General features: G+C 36.9%; 2 protein-coding genes and 7 non-coding genes across 12 annotated transcripts in view; 1 reads left to right on the top strand and 8 right to left on the bottom strand.

Annotated features, from left to right (window-relative positions):
- Positions 1–1,482: 1,482 nt before the first annotated feature.
- Positions 1,483–10,456, bottom strand: LOC137491439 (uncharacterized). Of its 4 annotated transcripts, none has more exons than XM_073948779.1 (4): positions 10,326–10,456; positions 9,138–9,287; positions 3,758–4,008; positions 1,483–3,673 (listed from the first exon to the last, which is right to left on the bottom strand). In XM_073948779.1, exons 2-4 carry the CDS (start codon positions 9,220–9,222, stop codon positions 3,035–3,037), a joined length of 975 nt encoding a protein of 324 aa, XP_073804880.1. In that variant the 5' UTR covers positions 9,223–9,287; positions 10,326–10,456; the 3' UTR covers positions 1,483–3,034. The 4 variants fall into 4 exon arrangements, with proteins under 4 accessions (XP_073804880.1, XP_073804881.1, XP_073804879.1 ...); XM_073948780.1 differs by lacking the exon at positions 10,326–10,456 and adding an exon at positions 9,868–9,900; XM_073948778.1 differs by having other exon boundaries at positions 1,483–4,008.
- A 3,436-nt stretch (positions 10,457–13,892) lies between these two features.
- Positions 13,893–25,311, top strand: part of LOC137491034 (uncharacterized) — a 74,012-nt gene continuing 62,593 nt past the window's right edge. The window contains exons 1-2 of the mRNA XM_073948599.1: positions 13,893–13,922; positions 14,242–14,393. Of these exons, the coding sequence (XP_073804700.1) occupies positions 14,309–14,393 (85 nt within the window). The 5' untranslated portion in view covers positions 13,893–13,922; positions 14,242–14,308. The remainder of the gene's footprint in view (positions 13,923–14,241; positions 14,394–25,311) is intronic.
- trnas-uga (transfer RNA serine (anticodon UGA)) lies at positions 15,495–15,576 on the bottom strand. Its single transcript has one exon. It is a non-coding gene; the product is annotated as a tRNA-Ser (tRNA).
- Positions 15,695–15,767, bottom strand: trnak-uuu (transfer RNA lysine (anticodon UUU)). Its single transcript has one exon. It is a non-coding gene; the product is annotated as a tRNA-Lys (tRNA).
- On the bottom strand, positions 16,277–16,348 carry trnah-gug (transfer RNA histidin (anticodon GUG)). The gene has a single exon. It is a non-coding gene; the product is annotated as a tRNA-His (tRNA).
- Positions 17,047–17,128, bottom strand: trnas-aga (transfer RNA serine (anticodon AGA)). Its single transcript has one exon. It is a non-coding gene; the product is annotated as a tRNA-Ser (tRNA).
- On the bottom strand, positions 17,247–17,319 carry trnak-uuu (transfer RNA lysine (anticodon UUU)). The gene has a single exon. It is a non-coding gene; the product is annotated as a tRNA-Lys (tRNA).
- trnas-aga (transfer RNA serine (anticodon AGA)) lies at positions 18,058–18,139 on the bottom strand. Its single transcript has one exon. It is a non-coding gene; the product is annotated as a tRNA-Ser (tRNA).
- On the bottom strand, positions 18,258–18,330 carry trnak-uuu (transfer RNA lysine (anticodon UUU)). Its single transcript has one exon. It is a non-coding gene; the product is annotated as a tRNA-Lys (tRNA).

Here is a 25,311-nt window from a genome sequence, read left to right as displayed (position 1 = left end):
ATTAATCTAATTCAAGCTGATTACCTTATAGGTTGTGATAAGGTCTAATTTAGATTGATTAACCTAATAAATCCTTATATTCAATTAATGTTTCATCGTTTACTTAAAGTCGCTTAGAGTCAGTATGCTGGCCAGTTTCATCTGCTCACGGACATATCATCGCCAGTTCCGATTCTTAGCAGATAAGCTAATTTCCTTTAAGTAATAATAGGCCGCCCCATGCTTGCTCATACTTAAAGAAAGTTTATTTTAGCCCCTAGATGATATCATACCCCTAGATTATATTATCAGTGATTGTCAGAAATAAACAAGTCTCTAATGCTGTGCCCATGCTCCATCCATTGCGCCTGAATGGATGACTAATCCTGGTCGTAGGCTGCGGAAACATCAGCCTAAACAGTCTACTAGATTTAAATGATTTCAGGAGATATTAGAGTCAAACAAGAATTTCACATTTATTTGTCAGAAAAAAGATTTTCCATTCCAGTTCACATAATTAAACAAAATAAGCCAATCAAGATTGTACAACATCAATTACTCAAAGATACATTTAAGAGTTAAAGAGGAATACCTGACCATGAAGAAATACATTGCAGCATATAAGTCCTGATGCAGAGCTCAGAGACTCACAACCTGCAATGGGGTATCCTGACTACAGGATCACACGGACAATTCTGCATCCTTTGCCCAAATATTCAAATCATCATAAATTCAACACAATAAAAGCTTCACCAAGACTCTTGCCTGGTCATGAGTTGATGCGAAGACCATTTTCCCTGGAGTGGAGCATCTGGCAAAGATCTTTTTAAAGTCAAAACCCAAATTAACTGAAATAAGGGAGATTGTAAAATATTACAGTGAAATTAAGACCTCTTTATCAATCACACAGAGACATTTTAAATCACACCAAACATGAATATAAAGCCACAAGATACACCATATTAAAAACTTAAACATTCGGTGTGGAATGTGAGTGAGCTGCTCTGGTGGAGAAGGTAAAGTCCAGGGCAAAGAGGGCGACTCAGGATGCATGATCAAGACAACCTGAACAACTGGTTTTCTAGCTGATCTTCTTCTCACATTGGAAAGTTTATTGTTTTAGTGCCTGACCATTCTCATGGTCTTGTCTCGTGTGTGGAGTTCCATAACAGTTTGCAGATTTTAATATTATGGAGAGATATAGTCATCCTTACATTATTATATGCATTTCTGATCTTAAACTGTAGTTCCACTGTACTCTGCAACGAGAACCTCAGTCAATAATATTTATGTAAAACTGAATTTTGTTGCATCATATGATCATATTTGAAACTTTTCATAAAATCATCAAACAATGTGTACCTAAAAAGCATTTTGTAAGAAATAAAAAAAGTTCTGTCCTATGGTCACTAAGTTATTGTTACTTTTTTCTACTGGATATGTGGTTTATATCTAGTATATATATTTTGAATATATATATATATATATATATTGATTTGTCTATTTGCTGGCTTGCTATCAGAAAACAAACACTAAGCTAGGCAATAAATGAATTAAATTCTACAATTACAAGTGATTTGTAATTTGTTCATTTATACCCCATTTTTGTTTAATAATGTTTTTCTATGCAGACTTTATGTATTGGTCTAATATTTGTATAAAGAAAGTTTGCATTTGCATTTACTCATTTAGCATCTTTTATCCTGCGACAACAACTAATGACAAAAGAAGAAACAGACTCAGCCTACCAAAGGTTCAGAGCTTGTGTTTTTAAATGCTAACAAACCTTAAGCCAAGTCCAACAAGTAAAGCCACACAGTGTTGTTTTAAAGCTTATTTAATTTTAATTTTTTAAAAAATGCACTGTTCTATTCTCAAGTCAAGTTGTTAAGCTCATTAGGCCCTGTGGCTTTTGTATTTTTATTTATAATATCTTTCACTTAAATTGCTGTTTCATAAAAACATCTACTGGGAAGAGTTGCCATATTTCATATAAAGATTTTATGGCACAAACGTGTTATTTAATTTAAAGCTTACTTGTTTTTATTTATTAAAAAGCCTAGCTTGATGTGCACTATTTTGTTTTTCTTTTGCTTATTTTATTGTCGGGATTTATAAAGTAATCTGATTTGTTATAAAAGCTTTTCTGGTAAAATAATAATAATAATAAAACAATAAACAACAATTAAACAGTGTTTAAGTGTGTAATACTGGCAGCATCATATGTTACAAAACTATTCACAAAGACTATTTGATTTATTAAATAATTCATTTCTTATGCTTTCTTTCATGTTATGTGACAAAATGAATGAATGACTCGGATTAACTAAAAGATTCATTAATTCGCTCATGTGCACAATGTGAAGCTGCTTTGACATGATCTACATTGTAAAAGCGCTATACAAATAAAGCTGAATTGAATTGAATAGTGCGAGACAAGATCAGTTAATTTTTCGAATCCTCTATCGAGTCGTTCGTTCACCACATGAAAGACTACAGCCAAACATATGCATTTATATGCCAATCATACGCATTTAGAGCCAGAAAAAGAATTGATCTGTTCACCTCTCGAGTCCTCGGGTTTGAGTTATTCTGTCACGTGATGAACGAACGACTCAAGAACCAGAAGACTCGAAAGGTGAACTAATTATCATGGCTCCTATCGGCTCAGACTGTGTACATTGGTTAAGATTATATGTGACTGTCATTGTAACGTGAACGCACCACTGACATTTGAAGACATGAAGAGGTGAGCTGAGCAAACAGACAACAATACCTATAGACAAAAGAGCAGGTAAACATTGAATTATTATTTTCTTCTTCTTATAATTTATTTATGACTTATTTGTTGTGTGATGAACCTTCTGGGCTAGTTGTAGATGTGTTTGGAAGCAATTCGTAACATTTTAATAATATTTTGGCAAATTGAACCAAATTAACGAAATGACTCGAAAAAAGATTTGTTCATCTCGATCAGTAAATAAAATGATCCGAACTTCCCATCACTATTGAGTATGCGAAATTCTGTTGTACGCCACTGCGAAAAGGGGCGGGATTAAACAAGATGATTAGACATGAATGGTTTCTCTCCAGTGTGGCTCATGATGTGTTGATTAAGGTGTGATGATTGGCTGAAACTCTTCCCACACTGAGTGCATGTGAATGGTTTCTCTCCACTGTGGATCCTAATGTGTCGATTAAGGTTTGATGAAAAGTTAAAACACTTCCCACACTGAGTGCATGTGAATGGTTTCTCTCCAGTGTGGATCCTCATGTGTTGATGAAGGCGTGATGAGCAGGTAAAACTCTTCCCACACTGAGTGCATGTGAATGGTTTCTCTCCAGTGTGGATTGTCATGTGTTGATAAAGGGTTGATGAGAAGTTAAAACTCTTCCCACACTGAACACATGAGAATGGTTTCTCTCCAGTGTGGTTCCTCATGTGTTTATAAAGGTTTGATGAGCGGTTAAAACTTTTTCCACACTGAGTGCATGTGAATGGTTTCTCTCCAGTGTGAATCCTCATATGTTGATAAAGGCCTGATGAGCGGTTAAAACTTTTCCCACACTGAGTGCATGTGAATGGTTTCTCTCCAGTGTGGATCATCATGTGTTGATTAAGGTGTGATGATTGGCAATAACTCTTCCCACACTGAGTGCATGTGAATGGTTTTTCTCCAGTGTGGATCATCATGTGTAGAGTAAGGGATGATGACTTCCTGAAACTCTTCCCACACTGAGTGCATGTGAATGGTTTCTCTCCAGTGTGGATCATCATGTGGTCATTAAGGTTTGATGATTGGCTGAAACTCTTCCCACAATGAGTGCATGTGAACGGTTTCTCTCCAGTGTGTATTTTCATGTGAATCTTAAGATTGTCTTTTCTTCCAAAACTCTTTCCACACTGAGTGCAGATGAAACGGTTCTTGTCTCTCCTTTTCAAAATACCATCAGTCTGTAAATAGGTTTTTTCCTCAATTTTGACATGATGTTCCTCCTCTTTACTCCCCTCATTCACTTCAATTAAGTCTAAAATAAATAAATAAAACATTATTTTCATTAAGTCTTAAAAACTCTCATCAAAAGCTGAAAAGTGAGAAGACACAGGAAACATTGGCTACACATTTTGATGCAAATTGATAAAATGTAAAAATAAATTGTTTAAATGTAAAATAAATCAGATCATATTGTGTTTGGTCCATTAACGTGTACACATTTATACAAAGTCTTGGATTTCATTACAGAGGTCTTAATTTATTTATTTATTTTACCTTTCTAAGATTAAGTTCATACATTGATTGTTTTAAAACATCTATTTCATAATACTTTAATATGAGGAATAAAACACTACTTATTGTCAAAACTCATTCCTAGGAACTTTACCTTTTTCACAACTTGTATAGTTTCTCTATCTAAAAAAGCTCCTGATCTAAATGCATAGATCATTAAAAACAAAAATGCATGCATACAGTTTTTAACTTGGAAAAATTAAAAACATTTAAAACTGACCAGTCATATATTTTATTTATACATATTTAAATTTGTCTCTTGATTGTATCCATATTTTTTCCCTTTATAACAAATACATAAATCATCTACATATAAACTACAAAATATATTATTCCCATTAACATTTACATTTTTATTAATTTTAATACTAAATAGTGTTACTGATAGTATACTTTCTTGGGGCACTTCTGATTCTCATATATGCTATATATGCTCATATATTCAGATAATATAGTTTTCATACGCACACGAAAAACTCTATTGAATAAAAAAAAAATTGCAATAAAATTAGGCAAATTTCCTCAAACACCCATCTGGTGTAAATGTTTTAAAATACCATACCTCCTGGTAGTGTCAAAGGCCTTTTCCGGATTAAAAAAAAAAAAAAAAAACTGCTTGTATGTGTTCTTTTTTAATAAAACCATCTCGTACAAAAGATTCTAATCGTATAAGATGGCAAAGAGTACTTTTCCCTCTTCTAAACCCACAATAATATTTATTAATGATATACTTCTGTTTTTTTTTTCGTTCCATTGTTTTGCAAAGGCAACTGGTAAGTGCTATTGGACGATAATTATTTAAATGATCTTTTCCTGGTTTAGGTATTGGTATAATAATAGCTACTTTCTAAAAGGCTGGTATTTCTCCTGATTTGCAGATATTGTTAACCCGACAAGAAATGCCATCTAAAAAGATGACCTGCTGTTTGTCCAGTCAGGAACATTGAAAAACATAAATATACAAATAACAATGTTATTCTGGAACACCATTTGCGAACCAAAACGTTTGCGAATGTGAAACGTCTGTTAATGAACATCAGGTATAGCATGAACAGTGTGGAACAAGATTACAGATAACACAGGATTCTGTTTATCCAGTGTTAGAATGACGCGGAGTTAATAATTTCAAGAGTTAAATCTTTTAAAATACCATACCTCCTGGTAGTGTCAAAGGCCTTTTCCAGATTAAAAAAAAAACTGCTTGCATGTGTTCTTTTTTTAATAAAACCATCTCGTACAAAAGATTCTAATCGTATAAGATGGTCAAGAGTACTTTTCCCTCTTCTAAACCCACACTGATATTTATTAATCTTCTGTTTTTTTTTTTAAATCCACACCAATCGATCATTAATCATTCATTCGATTGTTTTGCAAAGGCAACTGGTAAGTGCTGTTGGATGATAATTAGTTGAATGATCTTTTCCTGGTTTAGGTATTGGTATAATAATAGCTTCTTTCTAAAAGGCTAGTATTTCTCCTAATTTGCAGATATTGTTAATCCGACAAGATGCAGAAATGCCATCTAAAAAGATGACCTGCTGTTTGTCCAGTCAGGGACAGTGACAACATAAATATACAAATAAAAATGTTAAGCCGGGGTTTGTGATTGTGAAACGTCTGTTAATGAACATCAGGTATAGCATGAACAGTGTGAAAGGAGATTACAGATAACACAGGATTCTGTTTCTTCAGTGTTAGAATGACGCGGAGTTAATCATTTCAAGAGTTAAAAGCTCTCGAATACTCAGCCTCAGCTCTCAGAATAAACAGAGCACAATGACAAACAGTGACATACATAAATTGTCAATCATATCATAGCAGTGACCTGATCTCATATGGTATTGTTTTAAAACTTACAATTATTGGAGAAATGACCAAGAATAATAAACAATAGAAAACAGTAAAACTCAAGGGCGAACTGGCCATAGGGAGACATAGGGACATTTCCCCTTGGTCTGACAGTCATCTGACCTGCTGCCACCAAGATTCTGGCCCGCTCCGCCCCCACTTATCATAAACATTGCGCTTAACTCCCCATACTTAATTTAGTAATAGGAAATTAATCCTTAACAAAGTATGAAAGTATAATTATTAAGCAAATTATAAATGTCGTTTAAGTCTGAAATACAGCATATGTAGCTGCAGTTAAAAACTGTTTAATAACACTTATTAATTTAGAGTTAATGCTAAACAGATAATGCTAAACAAATAATGAATTCAGTATTTGCTAATGCATAGTAAATGGTTTGTAGTGTGTAGATATTGTAAAGTGTTACCAAATTATCTTTTGTCTTAGACCTTTAGACCTGTCTTACCTCCCTGACTCTTTATCCCTCCTTTCTGCTTTATAGCCATGCTTAGTGAAAGTAACACCATCGTTAAATTACATACACTTAACATAAACTATGCAAAACTCGCTGTGTGCTGACACTTCTGCACAAAAGGCTGTTAATTCGATTTCATGGCGCATGAGCGACGCTTTTTTTTTCGGCGTGCATGCAAACAACCGGGATTCACACAGGAGCATGTGTGAGTTGCTGGTTTTCTGTACGCATGCATCATTTTGCTTTCACAAGCGATGTTTCAGTTGCACATTGAGAATAAAAAACTCGCACGTGCAAAAAATGCCAAATGTAAATGGCCCCTAATGTCTTTATTTTGAGATTGCCACTCTTAATGAATACATTTGCATAAAGTAATCGTATCTAAATGCTTTCACTAGGGGACTTTTTTTTTGCCGCCCCCAGGAAAATCCCACCCTGGGCAATCGCCCACATTACCCATGCCTAAATCCGCCACTGGTATTGCTAAACGTTATTGTTCCACTATTATTTGTTTGTTTTGTCTCACGTCGTCCCAAAACATCAACATAGTTTAGAATACTGTACAAGGTTTTATGATGATTAATTATTTTAGTGTTAATTTCATTCAGCATGTTTAAAATTGGGGCATACATGTTTTCTGACATACCTTAAACCAGGGTCTCTGCAGGTTTCACCAAGTTAAATTTAAGACTTTTATGACCATCATGAATGAAATTTTAGACTCATAAAGGGCTAAAGGCTAAAGATCTTTTCAAATGGCCCAGATTTTGTAATTGTCCTATCAAAAAAATATTATAATAAAAAAATATTATATTATTATTTTGCAATAATACTTGTAAATAAAGCTTTGCAAGCTTTACTTGTATCCACACACTCTTTTTCCAAAATAAACTTTAAATTTCTACAAATTAAATAAATTATCTTTAAAATAAAAAAATTAACAAAAGTTTTAAAAACTATAATAAATTAAATCTATGCACAACAATCTGTCCAGGTCGATGTCCTCAGCAGTAAATATGAGGAGCACGTTTAAACAAATGTTATTGTAAGGAAAATAATAAAACCATTATGATAAATAGAGCTAAAATTACCTTTTTGAATAAAAAAGTTTAAAGTTTTATTGAGATGGATTGTTGGTGATTGTGTGGGTTTTGGCCAGACTGGGTAACAAAATATGAACAATGGAAAATGAAGACTTGTTTTAAAAAGATTTAAGACCTACAACACAATATTAGTAAATTTAAGACTTTTAAGGCCTAAAAATTTGATTTTGGAATTTAAGACATTTTAAGACTCCATGGAAACCCTGTTTAAACACAATAGCGCTGGTAATTAGTTATTATGATAATGATGTAATTCTAATTCAGATACTATCTGTGAGAACTAGTAACAATTAGAAACAAGTTTAATCCCATGAGGTTAATTAAAAAAGGGGAATTGGGATCAATGGGACATATGCAAGTGGAAAGTACTAAGCTAACACTATCACTGCAACACTGTGAGAATACTGAAGGTCAAATATCGTCAGCTCAGTTAAACGCTTTTAATTTATGGTTTTTGTTTATTTTATATAGTGCCAGTGTTCAATGAAGCTTTACAAACAGTAGTAGAACAAGAAAAAGCAATAACCTTAAGAAGGAAGAGAAAATGGGAGACTAATAATACTTGAAATAATGACAAAAGACACGAGAACAAGTGACGAAAGAAACTCATTCCTGTCTTTCAATGAGTGCTTATGTGCATTTAGGAGAACTAGGCAGCACACTCAGGGCTGCAAGATGGATTTAATTTAGTATTCTTATAATTAAAATATATCTGAATGAGGATCAAATGACTGAGTTGGGCTGTTTCTCAATTCCAAGAACGCAGAGAATGGACTTGCGTTCTTGTAGAGTGCGGTCTTGCCAGGTGTCCTCGGAAGAACGAACTCAGGAGACCGCGAGGGCAGAGAACGCGTCCTTTGAGAAATGGGATGCTGCGTTCTTCCTGATGGTCATGTGACCTTCACGCGTTTTAAATGGTAATTATTTAAACATTACAGCCTTCATGCAACGATTTATTGTTTCCCCCCTCTTCAAAATATATACTTTGCATAAAAACATTTTAAATATACTCTGCACAATATAAATAAAACAAATTTTAATACGAATTTCATCAAACAAACACAATTAATGTGTTTATTCCTTTATTAAGATGTTCATGTTAATGTTTACCTTCACCGTTTCATTTAGGGAAACTCCTGAGGTAAATAAGTAATATCTCTGAACTTTAATAATAAATCTAAATAAAAAGCTGCGCTTCCCACCTCCAGTCGCAATGACTTCTGGGACTTCCAGAGCGAGCTCGCTGTTGAAGTCTGCATTGGTGCGTCCTCGATTTCAAGAACACATCCGGGAAGTTTCACGCGTCCTCCGTACTTGCGGTCTTGAGTATTGGAACTGAACTTAGGCAGCTGATGATGACGTTTCACGAGAACACGAGGACGCAAGACCGCTGAAGAACGCATATTGAGAAACAGCCTTGGTGTTTGAGAATGAAAACCAACCTGTTTGTTCCTGCAGATCTTCCTGTTTGACTGTGAATGTTTCTTCAATCTTCACATCTTCACTCTCCTCTTTAATAAACGCCATCTTTATAACAGTGTGGAGATCAGTCACTTCAGCAGGAGTTTTTCTCTGCCTTTGGACACTTTATCCTGTTTAATATGAACATAACAATAAAAAAATGTCCTGTTTAAAATAAATAAAACACTGAACAAAAACAAGATAATTTCAACACTTGCTTCAACAGTTTCTTTATATGAGTCATTAACAAACAGAAATTATGTAAGTCTGAGCAAGCAACAAAAGCCACAAATCAGCAGATGTAAACTAGAACTCCATTTTTCAAATTTTATTGATGTATACTTGGAATAGAGTGACAATATGCTATTTAATAAATTAAACCTTCACTAAAACACTTATCACACACTTTACTGTTGCTTTATTCAATCTTTTTTTAGGTATGTTCTTAATTGTTTAGTTTGTTTGATTTATTTTATTGTCTGCTTACAGCAACGTTGTAGCACTTATTTGCACAAGACAAGAATTTCCTCTCGGGACAAATAAAGTTGATCCTATCTTATTCAAACAATAGACCTTACAGTGAGTAAAATAGTAGTTCTTTGTATAAAGGGTTAAAATAATATTGTCAACAGCAGGTACATCTAACATTAAATGAACACACTGAAATTTTAATCAGTCTGTTTACATCTGTGTACAAGCTTTAAAACAAACCTTTCTCCAGTTGAATCACAGTGTGGGAGCGGCGGAGCCTTATGATGTCACACCACCATGCCACAATAAAAGTCTTTTTTTTTACTTTTTCCCCCTACTCACTCTTAATTATGAGTCATGACTTATCGATACATTTCTCCCTCATTTTCCACTTTATAATTTATCTGCTTTTTGTTTTGTATTTGTAATGAATGTGGAAACATCAAATTTTTATATAAATTTATATACGTAATAGGTTGAAACTTATTTGGGCTACAGTCGATTTGTCAGTATAAAATCAATATTTATAACCAAAACAAACAAACAAACACATAACCAAATAGTTGTAAAAAAGCTTTTAAAAATGACTGAAAAACTTAATACACTGTTGAACAATGCATGCACATGTTTAGATTTTACATTTTATAATGTCAGCAATCAGATATTATTTGAGTGTAAATTCAGAATGTGCAACTCACCTTTCCAGTCTTCAATGAAGAAGTGGGATGAGAAATGGCCTCAGTCGGTTTTTCTTTGTAGGTTGTTGTTGGTAATAATCTCAATGTAGGAACCAACAATCGTAGTTTGTCCTCCAAAGTTGTTCTCTTATAGCTAAATAATCCTTTTAACACAGTAAAGCGATCACATACTGTGGTGCATCTTTATATTTATAATTAGAAAATAATTACATCACTAGTAAATTTATTGTATAGTTTATACAGAATAATTCAACGACAAGAGTTAACTTTCATATCTACACAATGCATAACTTTTAACGTGATTAACCTGCTCCACCTACACCAACTACAGCATTTCTCAGACTTCTTTTTTCACTATGGTGTTATTACAGTGGTGAACATCACATACAACAACAACTGTACTTACTCCTGTAACTTGTTTGCAACAATGAATTTTAAATATCTGCGTCACATAGTCATTTAAATAAAAGAATCATCAATGAGTGCGGTCATCTTTATTAATAGCTGCCTGATCATGAATTTTTGATACCTTTGACTTATAGCTAAATAAGCCAATGAAGTTTCTGTTAAGAACGCAGAATATATAGATACAACCCTGCTGACCTACTTGATCTGGAATGTGATTGGATAATACTCAATTGGCCCCCATTAATGCTGGTATAAAGATGCAAATGAGCAGTGGGCAACAGTGAAGACTCAAAACACATTACTGCAGAGGATGGGAAGTTTAGCAGCTATACGAACCATAGCTTTAAAGAGAAATAAAGATGTATTGGGAAAATAAGTTCAATTCAATTCAATTCAGCTTTATTTGTATAGCGCTTTTACAATGTAGATTGTGTCAAAGCAGCTTCACATAAATGGTCATAGTAACTGGAACCGTGCGGTTCAGTAACTGGAACAGTGTGGTTCAGGTTTTAGTTTTTAAGTTCAGTTCAGTTCAGTTTAGCTCAGTTCAGTGTTATTTAATCATTACTGAGAGTTCAAACACTGAAGAGCCAATTCATTGATGCGTAGCTCTACCAATCCTGAACCATGCGAGGCAGTGGCGACAGCGGAGAGGGAAAAAAAAACTTCTTCTGATGGGAGTGAAGAAAAAAACCTTGAGAGAACCAGACTCAGTTGGGCACGACCATTTTAATTTCTCCGCTGGACAAAAGTCTTGTGCAGAGCTTCAGTTGCCGTGGTGGAGGCTGGAAGATGGCCTCAATGAAGACTCGTCTGTCCCTGGAGCGTCGCTGGAATCAGACACATGTTCTCCACTCCCCACGACCATCAGCGCAGCAGCAGCTCAAGATATGGCCTGGTCCCGGGTCTTTAGTCTGGGTCTGGGAGACACATTACTGTGGAGGATGAGAGGTTCAGTTGCTTTACAAACCAGTTTTTAGAGAAATAATGTTGTATTGGGAAAATAAGTTGAATTTAGCCATCTTCATTTGTTTTGTTGCTGTTGTTTTATAGGACTATTAATTGAAGCTTTTTTTTATTGTGGCTGCAGCATTTTGTAGTTAATGTTGATACAGGTATGTTGAGGTATTTTGATTTGAAACACATTTTAATTTTTTTTCCCAAGCCTGGTTAAAAGGTAATGCAAGAGTTGTGTGTTGTTTTTGTAGAAGTTTCTCAGAGTTGCTTGGCTTAATTCTTTGTGTAAAGATGCAAATGAGCATTGAAAACTCAATCCGATGTCTCAATACACACAACTACATTCACTTATATAATAGTCATAGAAGATGTATACTATTATACTGTGATATATTATCATTCGTTGAAAGAAACAATTTATAAACTTCACATTGAGGTTTTATTTGTGTTAAGTTCAGTCAATATATTGACATGAGCTAACTATTAGCAGAGTTTTAGTCATTTATTTATTACTGAACTTGTTCTTTATGTGAGTTTAGAGTCCTTTATTTATCTTAAAGCACATGCAGCTTATTACTGGCTTCTGGAAGACTGTAAACACTTTATGTTTATAAATTGTAACTATCAAAATGTAACTTGTTTCTGTGCCAATTTTGTTTTCTTTCCTTTTTTTTTAGTTGAACAGAACATGTGTGAGCAGCTCAGCTTTCCCGAAATCCTCTTATTCACCTGGTATGAATTAAAGATGTTTTTCTCTCTATTTATTACTTGTGTTTGTGCACACAAATATGCATAGACATTCACAGAAGCATATATAAGATACTCTGACAAAACCTTTTCCTTTTAACACAGTAAAGCGATCACATACTGTGGTGCATCTAAATATTTATAATTAGAAAATAATTACATCACTAGTAAATTTATTGTATAGTTTATACAGAATAATTCAACGACAAGAGTTCACTTTCATATCTACACAATGCATAACTTTTAACGTGATTAACCTGCTCCACCTACACCAACTACAGCATTTCTCAGACTTCTTTTTTCACTATGGTGTTATTACAGTGGTGAACATCACATACAACAACAACTGTACTTACTCCTGTAACTTGTTTGCAACAATGAATTTTAAATATCTGCGTCACATAGTCATTTAAATAAAAGAATCATCAATGAGTGCGGTCATCTTTATTAATAGCTGCCTGATCATTAACTGAATAGGACCGTTTAACATATAAGAAACCCGTTGACAGATATAGCTGTTCATGCCAATACCAACTTGATAGACTATTACATGAACATATTACATGAACAGGACCTGCCTAACATCTCTTAAGACAAATAAGCATAGAGTCTATAACAATACATGCTTGATTGCCCAGATCAATACAGTCGCTACATCTGAATGGTGCTTTTTCACACATTTTAAAAATAACAACTATTTGTAAGCGAAGTTCTTATCCAATACCAGTTTAATACCTCAAATAATTATACATGTAAGGCATCACTGTGGTGCAGTAGGTAGCACTGATCGCCTCACAGCAAGAAGGTCGTTGGTTTGAGCCTCAGCTGGGTCAGTTGACATTTTTGTTTGTGTGTTCTCCCCATGTTCGCATGAGTTTCCTCCAGGTGCTCTGGTTTCCCCCAAGTCCATAGGAACTGTTGAACCATACAGTGGCTGTTTTTTGCCCCTGTATTCTCTTTATTTGCATTTAGCAGAAACAGTTTTGAAATTAGTAGAGGATGAGTAAATGACAGAATTGTAATTTTTATGTGAACTACCCCTTCAATGCTTATGTAAGTAAAGGTAAATTAAATATTACTACAGATATTGCTAAAGAATGGCAGGAAACGTGGAACACAGATAATAAGAGAAAACAATTCATGTGAAAAAAGAAACCCTATATAGGCCTATGAAGTTGTAGAAATAGAAAAGAAGAGGTCATAATTATGAGGATGAGATTTGGACTCAGATATTAATAGAAAGTGTTGTAGACATACAAGTCATTATAAAGTGGATTAAAAAAAGTTAAGAAAATGTTTAGATTTAAGGTTTGTGAGAGAGAGAGAGCAGACAAAGTGTAAAGTGAAAACCATGGGAGAAATGTATCAATAAGTCATGACTGCAACAGATTGTGGCAAAAAAGTTAAACAAAAAAGACTTTTATTTTGTGGCGCGTGACGTCATCAGGCAGCGCAGCTTCGTCGCTGTGATTCAACTGGAGAAAGGTTTGTTTTAAAACGTTTACAGATATAAACTGATTTAAAGTTAAAGTTCTAAAGTTTTAAGTTTTTTATACGATGCTATATTATGTTCCTGCTGTTGGAAATATTATTTTAACCCTTTATACAACGTAGTTCTGTTTTATTCTCAGTAACTGAAGGCTGTTGTTTGAATAAAACAACAGAAAAGTGTATAATAAGTGTTTAAATTAAACGTTTCACCTGATTTCTTTTTGTTAATTACTCTCAAATAAAAAAACTATTGAAGCAAGTGTTGAAGAGAAATTATTTTGTTTCTGTTCATTGTTTTGTTCATTTTTAACAGGATAAAGTGTCCAAACACAGAGAAAAAAAACCCTGCTGAAGCGACTGATCTCCACACTGTTATAAAGATGGAGTTTATTAAAGAGGAGAGTGAAGATGTGAAGATTGAAGAGACATTCACAGTCAAACAGGAAGATCTGCAGGATCAAACAGGTTGGTTTTCATACTGATATATTTTAATATTAAGAATAGGCTACTAAATTAAATCCATCTTGCAGCCCTGAGTGTGCTGCCTAGTTCTCCTAAACGCACAAAAGCAGTCATTGAAAGACAGGAATGAGTTTCTTTTGTCACTTGTTCTCATGTCTTTTGTCAATCTTTTAATGTATTATTAGTCTCCCATTTTCTCTTCCTTTTTAAGGTTATTGTTTTTCTTGTTCTCCTGCTGTTGGTAAAGCGTCCTTGAGCACTGGCGCTATATAAAATAAACAAAAACAATAAATTAAAGTTCAAATGAGCTGACGATATTTGACCTACAGTATTCTCATAGAAGATATCTGCTATTATGGTGATAGTGTTGACTTTTACTTTTCATTTGCATATGTCACGTTGATCACAATTTTTTCATCAACTTCTTTATGGGTTTAAACTTGTTTCTAGTAATTGTTACTAGTTCTCACAGATAGTATCTGAGTTAGAATTACATCATTATAATAGCTAATTACCGGGGCTATTGCTTTTAAACAGGGTTTCTGCGGTGCCTTAAATTCCAAAATCTAAATTTTCAATCTACAATCACCAACAACCCATCTCAATAAAACTTTTCATTCAAAAAGGTCTTTTTAACTCTATTTATCATAATGGTTTAAATATTTACTTACAATAACATTTGTTTAAACGTGCTCCATTACTGCTGAGGACATCGACCTAGACAGATTGTTGTGCATATATTTTGTTTATTATAGGTTTTAAAACGTTTAAAGCATTTGTTCATTTATTTATTTATTAATTTTAAAGAAAGTTTACTTAGGAAAAAAAGTGTATGGATACAAGTAAAGCTTACTTGTTGCTACACAGAATTCGAACCGGGGTTGCTGCGGCCACAACGCAGAGTACTAACCACTATACGATCACGGCAAGCTATGAAACAGCCGTTGTGACCTATGTGTGGTATGTTCCTCCCTGTGATAAGCCCCTTTCTCTTCAGTGAGAACACTCTGTTGTTTTTCTCCTCCTACCAGCACAACGCTTTTCCCAAGAAACAATGGAAATGCAAACAATTGACGACTGCTGCAATTTTAAAATGGGGGAGGACGTAGTCGGCAGGATTCGAACCTGCACGGGGAGACCCCAATGGATTTCAAGTCCATCGCCTTAACCACTCGGCCACGACTACAAGACTGTCCGTACCGCCATTTCTTTATGCCTAGTACACATATTGTGTATCCAGATGAAACTTTCATCAATCGATAGCTCAACGGCAAAAGCTGTGGCTCCACAAAATGAGCGTCACACGCCCGAACAGGGACTTGAACCCTGGACCCTCAGATTAAAAGTCTGATGCTCTACCGACTGAGCTATCCTGGCACCACAACAGTAATTTACAAGTAGGCAAGGTTTGGGTTGTGGTCGGCGCAGACCTTTACAGTACACTAAAGTTTACCGTGAGATGGGGTTTTAAGCTTATGGTTGGTGTGGAGGTTGCTAAAACACGACAGGTTACTTTGAGGTTGGGTTTATGGTTTTTGTAGGTGTAGACATCAGTACAACACAATAGTTTGGACTTCATGTCATGTAGGAGACATTAAATAGATCAATGATAACTGCAGAATGTCTTTCTGCTGTTGAGGCAATGAATGGACACTCAACAATTGAAAAGATTCCTTCCATGCCTTAGAAGCGTGACTTGATCAGTACTTATCTACACAGCATGCTGGCATCAAAGATCCTATTTCTCTTATATCATATCCCTAGTCTTCCACACTTTAGGAAACGTAAACATTCAGGACGTGCCATTAGCACAGCCTGCACTAAAAGAAGGCTGGAGATAACGGATGGCAACACAGAGTGCGACACCAATGTCACTTTGAAAAACCTGCCATGACCCGGATTCGAACCGGGGTTGCTGCGGCCACAACGCAGAGTACTAACCACTATACGATCACGGCGAGCTATGAAACAGCCGTTGTGACCTATGTGTGGTATGCTCCTCCCTGTGATAAGCCCCTTTCTCTTCAGTGAAAACACTCTGTTGTTTTTCTCCTCCTACCAGCACAACGCTTTTCCCAAGAAACAATGAAAATGGAAACAATTGACGACTGCTGCAATTTTAAAAAGGGGGAGGACGTAGTCGGCAGGATTCGAACAGAATGTCTTTCTGCTGTTGTGGCAATGAATGGACACTCAACAATTGAAAAGATTCCTTCCATGCCTTAGAAGCGTGACTTGATCAGTACTTATCTACACAGCATGCTGGCATCAAAGATCCTATTTCTCATATCGAATCCCTAGTCTTCCACACTTTAGGAAACGTAAACATTCAGGACGTGCCATTAGGACAGCCTGCACTAAAAGGTGGCTGGCGATTACGGATGGCAACACAGAGTGTGACGCCAATGTCACCTTGAAAAGCCTGCCGTGACCCGGAGTTGCTGCGGCCACAACGCAGAGTACTAACCACTATAAGATCACGGCAAGGTATGAGACAGCCGTTGTGACCCTTGTGTGGTATGTTCCTCCCTGTGATAAGCCCCTTTCTCTTCAGTGTGAACACTGTTTTTCTCCTCCTACCAGCACAACGCTTTTCCCAAGAAACAATGGAAATGCAAACAATTGATGACTGCTGCAATTTTAAAAAGGGGGAGGACGTAGTCAGCAGGATTCAAACCTGAGCGGGGAGACCCGAATGGAATTCTAGTCCATCGCCTTAACCATTCGGCCACGACTACAAGACTGCCTGTACTGCCATTTCTTCATGCCTAGTACACATATTGTGCATCCAGATGAAACTTTCATCAAGCGAGAGCTCAACGGCAAAAGCTGTGGCTCCACAAAATGAGCATCACACGCCCGAACAGGGACTTGAACCCTGGACCCTCAGATTAAAAGTCTGATGCTCTACCGACTGAGCTATCCGGGCTCTTCAACAGTATTTTACGAGTAGGCAAGGTTTAGCGTTGTGGTCGGCGCAGACCTTTACAGTACACTAAAGTTTACCATGAGATGGGGTTTTAAGCTTACGGTTGGTGTGGATGTTGCTAAAACACGACAGGTTACTTTGAGGTTGGGTTTATGGTTGTTGTAGGTGTAGACATCAGTAAAACACAATAGTTTGGACTCCATGTCATGTAGGGGACATTAAATAGATCAATGATAACTGCAGAATGTCTTTCTGCTGTTGTGGCAATGGACACTCAACAATTGAAAAGATTCCTTCCATGCCTTAGAAGCGTGACTTGATCAGTACTTATCTACACAGCATGCTGACATCAAAGATCTTGTTTCTCATATCGAATCCCTAGTCTTCCACACTTTAGGAAACGTAAACATTCAGGACGTGCCATTAGGACAGCCTGCACTAAAAGGTGGCTGGCGATTACGGATGGCAACACAGAGTGCGACGCCAATGTCACCTTGAAAAGCCTGCCGTGACCCGGAGTTGCTGCGGCCACAACGCAGAGTGCTAACCACTATAAGATCATGGCGAGGTACGAGACAGCCGTTGTGACCCTTGTGTGGTATGTTCCTCCCTGTGATAAGCCCCTTTCTCTTCAGTGACAACTGTTGTTTTTCTTCTCCTACCAGCACAACGCTTTTCCCAAGAAACAACGGAAATGCAAACAATTGATGACTGCTGCATTTTTAAAAAAGGGAAGAATGTAGTCGGCAGGATTCGAACATGCACGGGGAGACCCCAATGGATTTCTAGTCCATCGCCTTAACCACTCAGCCATGACTACAAGACTGCCTGTACTGCCATTTCTTCATACCTAGTACACATATTGTGCATCCAGAAGAAACATTCATCAAGCGATAGCTCAACGGCAAAAGCTGTGGCTCCACAAAATGAGCATCACACGCCCGAACAGGGACTTGAACCCTGGACCCTCAGATTAAAAGTCTGATGCTCTACCGACTGAGCTATCCGGGCTCGTCAACAGTATTTACGAGTAGGCAAGGTTTGGGTTGTGGTCGGCGCAGACCTTTACAGTACACTAAAGTTTACCGTGTGATGGGGTTTTAAGCTTATGGTTGGTGTGGATGTTGCTAAAACACGACAGGTTACTTTGAGGTTCGGTTTATGGTTGTTGTAGGTGTAGACATCAGTACAACACAATAGTTTGGACTCCATGTCATGTAGGAGACATTAAATAGATCAATGATAACTGCAGAATGTCTTTCTGCTGTTGTGGCAATGAATGGACACTCAACAATTGAAAAGATTCCTTTCATGCCTTAGAAGCGTGACTTGATCAGTATTTATCTACACAGCATGCTGGCATCAAAGATCCTATTTCTCTTATATCATATCCCTAGTCTTCCACACTTTAGGAAACGTAAACATTCAGAACGTGCTATTAGCACAGCCTGCACTAAAAGAAGGCTGGAGATAACTGATGGCAACACAGAGTGCAACACTAAGGTCACTTTGAAAAACCTGCCGTGACCCAGATTCGAACCAGGGTTGCTGCAGCCACAAGGCAGAATACTAACCACTATACGATCACAGCGAGCTACAAGACAGCCGTTGTAACACTTGTGTGGTATGTTCCTGCCTGTGATAAGCCCCTTACTCTTCAGTGACAACTGTTGTTTTTTCTTCTCCTACCAGCACAACGCTTTTCCCAAGAAACAATGGAAATGCAAACAATTAATGACTGCTGCATTTTTAAAAAGGGGGAGGACGTAGTCGGCAGGATTCAACCCCGCACGGGGAGACCCCAATGGACTTCTAGTCATTCGCCTTAACCACTCGGCCACGACCACAAGTCTGCCTGTACTGCCATTTCTTCATGCCTAGTAAGGCAAGGCAAGGCAAGGCAAGGCAAGGCAAGGCAAGGCAAGTTTATTTATATAGCACATTTCATACACAGTGGCAATTCAAAGTGCTTTACATAAACAGGAATAAAAAAGACAAGTTTAGGAACATAAAATGCAGACAATAAAAATTATTAAAAACAGATAAAAACAAATTAAAATGAGTTAAAATAGGTTATAAAAGAATGTAAAAGAAAACGAAAAACATAATAGTGCGATCTGTCGGACGCAGCACAGTGCTCATTCAGTAAAGGCACAGCTAAACAGATGTGTTTTCAGTCTTGATTTGAATGTGCCTAATGTTGGTGCACATCTGATCATTTCTGGAAGCTGATTCCAGCAGCGAGGGGCATAGTGGCTGAAGGCAGATTCACCCTGCTTTGACTGAACTCTTGGAACTTCTAGTTTATATGATCCTAAAGATCTGAGTGATCTGTTAGGTTTGTATTCAGTGAGCATATCTGTAATGTATTGAGGTCCTTGGCCATTTAGTGATTTATAGACCAGTATTAATACTTTAAAATCTATTCTGAATGTAACTGGCAGCCAGTGTAAAGACCTGAGGACAGGTGTGATGTGCTCTGATTTCCTGCTTCTGGTCAGAATTCTGGCTGCAGCATTCTGGATGAGCTGCAACTGTCTGACTGTCTTTTTGGGAAGGCCAGTGAGGGGTCCATTACAGTAATCCACCCTGCTGCTGATAAAAGCATGAACAAGTTTCTCTAAGTCTTCACTGGAAACAAAGCATCTGATTCTTGCAATATTTTTGAGATGATAGTGTGCTGATTTACTGACTGCTTTGACATGACTGTTGAAACTCAGATCTGACTCAAGAGTCACACCAAGATTCTTGACCTTATTTTTCTGTCGTTTGACCTTTGGTGCCAAGGTACGCATTTACCTTGAGAACCTCATCTTTGTCTCCAAACACAATGATTTCAGTTTTCTATTTGTTTAACTGAAGAAAGTTTTGGCACATCCAATTGCTCATTTCATCAATGCACTGGTAGAGGGTGTCAATAGGGCTGTAGTCATTAGGCAGTAAGGCTAGGTAGATCTGAGTGTCATCAGCATAGCTGTGGTAGGAGATTTGGTTCTTTCTCATTATTTGGCTTAGAGGAAGCATGTAAAGGTTGAACAGGAGAAGTGCCAGAATAGAGCCTTGTGGGACTCCACACGTCATGGGTGTCCACCTCGACCTATGGTCACCTATACTGAAATGGTAACCTCTACCTTCAAGGTAAGATCCAAACCATTTGAGGACCGTGCTAGATAGCCCAACCCAGTTTTCCAGCCTATCCAGAAGTATGCTGTGATCGACAGTGTCAAATGCAGCACTGAGATCCAACAATACCAGCACTGTTATTTTACCTGAATCTGTATTTAGGCGTATATCATTGATTATCTTTATAAGAGCGCTCTCTGTACTGTGATGTGCTCTGGAACCAGATTAAAAATTGTCTAAACACCCCCTGAAGTTTAAGAACTTGTTAACTTGGTTAAAAACAACTTTTTCAATGATTTTGCCAATGAAAGGGTGATTTGAGATTGGCCTGTAATTGCTCAATAGGGTGTTATCCAGGTTGCTCTTCTTTAAGAGGGGTTTAACAACTGCAGTTTTAAGTGAGGTTGGAAAAATCCCTGATAGAAGTGAAGCATTTACCACTTTTAGGAGATCCATTTCTAAACAGGTAAACACCGTTTTGAAGAATGATGTGGGGAGCGTGTCAAGACTGCAGGTTGATGTTTTCATAACTTGCACAATTTCTTCTAATATTTTGCCGTTAATTGCCATGAAATCAGACATAATGTCTGATTTCTTAAGTTGTGGCTGAGCTTGTTTGATATCGACACAACTTGACTGATTGGATGAGCTGATTGCCTTTCTGATATTATTGATCTTATCAGTGAAGAAATGAGCAAACTCATTACATTTGCTTTCAGAGAGGAGCTCACTTGGAATCCGACTGGGGGGGTTTGTGAGTCTCTCTATCGTTGCAAAGAGTGTTCGAGCATTATTTAAGTTGCTGTTTATAAGGCTTGAAAAGAAAGTCTGTCTAGCAGTGTTTAGTTCCATATTAAAGGCATGAAGACTGTCTTTATAGATATTATAATGGACTACTAGTTTTGTCTTTCTCCACATACGCTCAGCTTTTCTGCACTGTCTTTTCATCATTTGTACTCTAGGTGACCTTGTCCAAGATCCCTTTTGCCTGCCAGTCGTCTTCTTGACTTTAACAGGAGCGACATCATCTATAATCTTAATTTTAGAGTTAAACAAATCAAGGAGAGAATCAACAGAATCTGCAGATATGCTCGGTGCTAGCGATATGGCCTTCATAAACTGCTCACTAGTGTTCTCATTTATGCATCTCTTTCTGACAGAGACAGATCTGTCTTTAATAGCTGGAGTGATCAATATATCAAAGAAGATACAGAAATGATCAGATAGTGCAACATCCTTAACAACAGTCGATGAAATGTGTAAACCCTTAGTTATAAGTAGATCAAGAGTGTGTCCACGATTGTGTGTCCTTGAACATGCTGAGTCAGATCAAAAGTGTTAAAAACAGTCATCAGTTCTTTTACAGCATTGATTTCTGGATTATCTATATGAATATTAAAATCCCCAGCAATACTAAAATAATCAAATTCAGAGGTTACTATTGATAACAGCTCTGTAAAATCCTCAATAAAAGCTGGAGAATATTTTGGAGGTCTGTAGATAATGATCAGTAAGATGCGTGGAGCACCTTTCAGTGCTATACTCAGATATTCAAAAGACAAATAGTCACCAAATGACACTTGTTTACATTCATACACATCTTTAAACAGGGCAGCGATGCCTCCACCTCTCCTATTAACTCTGCAAACACTCAAAAAATCAAAGTTTAAAGGAGCTGCTTCATTCAGAACTGCTGCGCTACAACTGTCATCTAGCCAAGTTTCATTTAAAAGCATAAAATCAAGGCAATATGTGTTGATAAAATCATTGACTAAAAGAGACTTATTGTTGAGTGATCAGATGTTTAAAAGCGCAAACTTAACAGTTTTAGCTGTTTTTTCTATAGTAGTCTCAGATCTACATTTAATAGAAACCAGATTTGAATGATTTGCTTTTCGGCCTGATGAAGTCTTTGGTTTTCTGTCACTTAACACAACACATATCTGCTTAGAGAAAGCTACAGACACACTGGGTTCCTGCTTGTTCTGAAAACATTTGATAAAGACACTGTTATCTAAGCAGGTCCCCGACACACATCACAGAGAGCTCTTGTGTTCACCAGCTGAAGATGGGGCGTTGTTGTTTGGGAACTGCCGGTGTGATCGGAGGGCTCTTCCAGGTGGGCTCATGGGTGGTTGTGGAGCAGGCCGCTTTTTGGTTGGTAACTGGGGGCTTGCGGCAATGGAGTGTAAAAGTTTAGTTCCAGCATACACCAGTTCCTCCATCTTTTTTGAAAAACCCAAGAGTGGTGAACATTGTGACAATGAGAACGTGTCCGGTGACAGAGGCTGTGCATCTGGAGATTCTGTCTGCAGAAATATGTTTTCCTGAGGATCATTTTTGAGTGACGAGACTTGATGCTGTTCTGATGCGTCACAGTCTGCCTGTGTTGAGCAGAGGGCAACTGATAGTGTCTCTATCAACATTGGGTGTTTTGGCTGCATGGCATTATCCCTGTCCTTGGGTGATTCGTCAGCCACAAGTCCACTCAGGAGCTGATTTGAGGTCCTGTGGTCATCCGGACATTTGCTAGGTGTGTGTGTACAATTCAGTTCAGTGGCATACACAGCTGATGGATGATTAAGGGGGAAAAAAATATTGTCCTTTAGCACCTTTGCACCAAGTTTGTTTGGATGAAGGCTGTCTGATGTAAACAGCTGTCTTTGGTTCCAGAAGAGATTGAAGTTGTCGATGAAATTCAGTCCATTCTTGTTACGTGTTTTCTGTAGCCATACATTTAGACCAAGAAGCCGTGAAAACATATTTGTCCCTCTTGCAGGGAGTGGTCCACTTATGAACGGCTGAACCTTCAATCTTTCAGCTGTTTCCAAGAGCTCACAGAAATCTTTCTTGAGCAGTTCTGACTGTTCCTTCCGAATATCATTCTTCCCCACATGGACGATAATCCGTTTTGCAGTATTGTGCTTTTTCAGAATTTCCTCAAGTTCTTTGTTTACATCAGAAACTGTTGCATGAGGAAAGCAGTATGTCATAGTAGATTTGCTCCTGAAATTCTTGATTATTGAATTTCCTACGACTAGTGTTCTTATATTTGTTGCGATCGGAGCAGAATGCCGCTGTCTAGTCGGCCTTGAGCCTCTGTTCCATACAGAATTAGTTGCTGAATCATGCGATCTCTGTCTGACTGCATTTGGGGATTCTTCACCCATATTACTCAAAACTTCATATCTGTTCTGAAGCTGTATTTGAGTCCGAGCTGCGTTCAAAGCATTCAAAGGTTTGCGATCTGCTCAATGTATTTTTTTTTATGTTTTAATTATGTTTATCAAGGCTACATTTATTTGATCAAATATTTAGTAAAAACTGGAATAATGTGAAATAATAATATAGGCAAATTAAATAAATAAAGAATACTTTATTCAAACAATTCAAATCAAATAAAATCAATTTATGAGCAAATCAAACACAATAGAATTCTTGCTATATATTGTGACGATCGTCATTAGAATTTTCTTTATTATTATATGGGTGACGTCTGATTGGGTTACTGCTGTCAGCTGATGCAACGTTATTTAGAGCTCCTTGGATGGGTTTCTTGCTCTCTCTCATTAATTCTTTGTCACGCAGTCAGCATGCAGGTGATTCCGGGTCACTGAGAGGTCATGCTGACTGTGTGTGTGTGTGTGTGTAGAGAGCGCGCTGCGTACTTGTTGCTTCGAGTCCGTTTTTGTAGCTCAATATGTGTTTTCGTGCTGCGTGCTCTTGCTCTGAGGTAGTGGCAGTGTTCTTTAAAGTTAGTCACGGCATCGAAAGTGCGAGTATGTTTTTGATGCGGACGTTGAAGCGGCAACATTTATGAATGGAAGAGTTTATGATTTTGGCAGAGGTTGTATTTGCGATGCATGGTGAACGTATTATGCGCTCGGGTTTGTTTGTGGAGTGAGGCGTGGGTTTATTTTTGTTTTTTTTCGAGTTGCTTTGTTTTGGGTTTTTTCTTTTCCTTTTGTTTGAATGTTTGATCACTATCGTAATCGGGATTTGTGTTGCAGTTTTCTGGGCCCAGTAGCATCGACGGGTGATCGGGTAAGCAAATGTTTCTTCTTTGATTTATATTGTTTTGGTTAACTTGTAAATGTGTATGTATGTCAAAAAGATTTATTGAGATGGTCGAGCAACCATATGAATGTGCATTGAGTTCACGATTGCTTCAGCATGCACAAATGGAAAATCTACTTTAGCGTATACAAACTGAGAGACATTTCAAGTGCATTGAATGTGCAATTGATTCAGTGTGCACAAATGGAAAATCTACTTTAGCGTATACGAACTGAGAGACATTTCAAGTGCATTGAATGTGCAATTGATTCAGCGTGCACAAATGGAATATCTACTATGTGTAATGTGTACAACTAAGTTCTATAAGTTCTTGAATGTGTGATTGATTTGATTTGAACTTGAAATATTATGTTTGTGGGAATTTGATTAATATTGATTGTTGTATATTTAGAAGTGTTTTTTTTTATTTATTTCTTTATGGTTGGTTGATGTATCACCAGTTGATGGTTTTGTTTGTAAAAGGTAATTAATAGGTATTGTGCCTGGGCCTGGAAATTTAAGTTTGTTTGGTTTATGGATTTACTTACAATGTGTTTAAGTTAAAGTTTGTTCTTTTTGTTTTCTTCTTTATTAATTCATTGATCTGTTTGATGATTGAATATCTGATTTGGTTTTTATTAAATCATGCATCTGTTAAAACTTAAATTTTCATTTAATAGAATTATTTAAGAAACTGTAGTGGGGTCTTTCAACCCCTGGTGCCCAACCCACTTTATTAGCCAAATACCGCTACAGATTTGGCGTCCAACGTGGGGCCCTGAGAAATGCTAAATATTTAATGGTTTTTGTAAT

Source organism: Danio rerio, chromosome 4 (assembly GCF_049306965.1).
Source record: "Danio rerio strain Tuebingen ecotype United States chromosome 4, GRCz12tu, whole genome shotgun sequence".
NCBI lineage: Eukaryota > Metazoa > Chordata > Actinopteri > Cypriniformes > Danionidae > Danio > Danio rerio.
This window is presented reverse-complemented; position numbering and strand designations above follow the sequence as displayed.

What these genes read in the sequence shown, in the direction of transcription:
- LOC137491439 (XM_073948778.1), bottom strand. Translation starts at nt 9,222, where the DNA reads ATGGCGTTTATTAAAGAGGAGAGTGAAGATGTGAAGATTGAAGAAACA. An exon ending in AGATCTGCAGGAACAAACAG is followed by an intron (nt 4,009 to 9,137) that starts GTTGGTTTTCAT and finishes TATTTATTTTAG; the next exon opens with ACTTAATTGAAGTGAATGAG.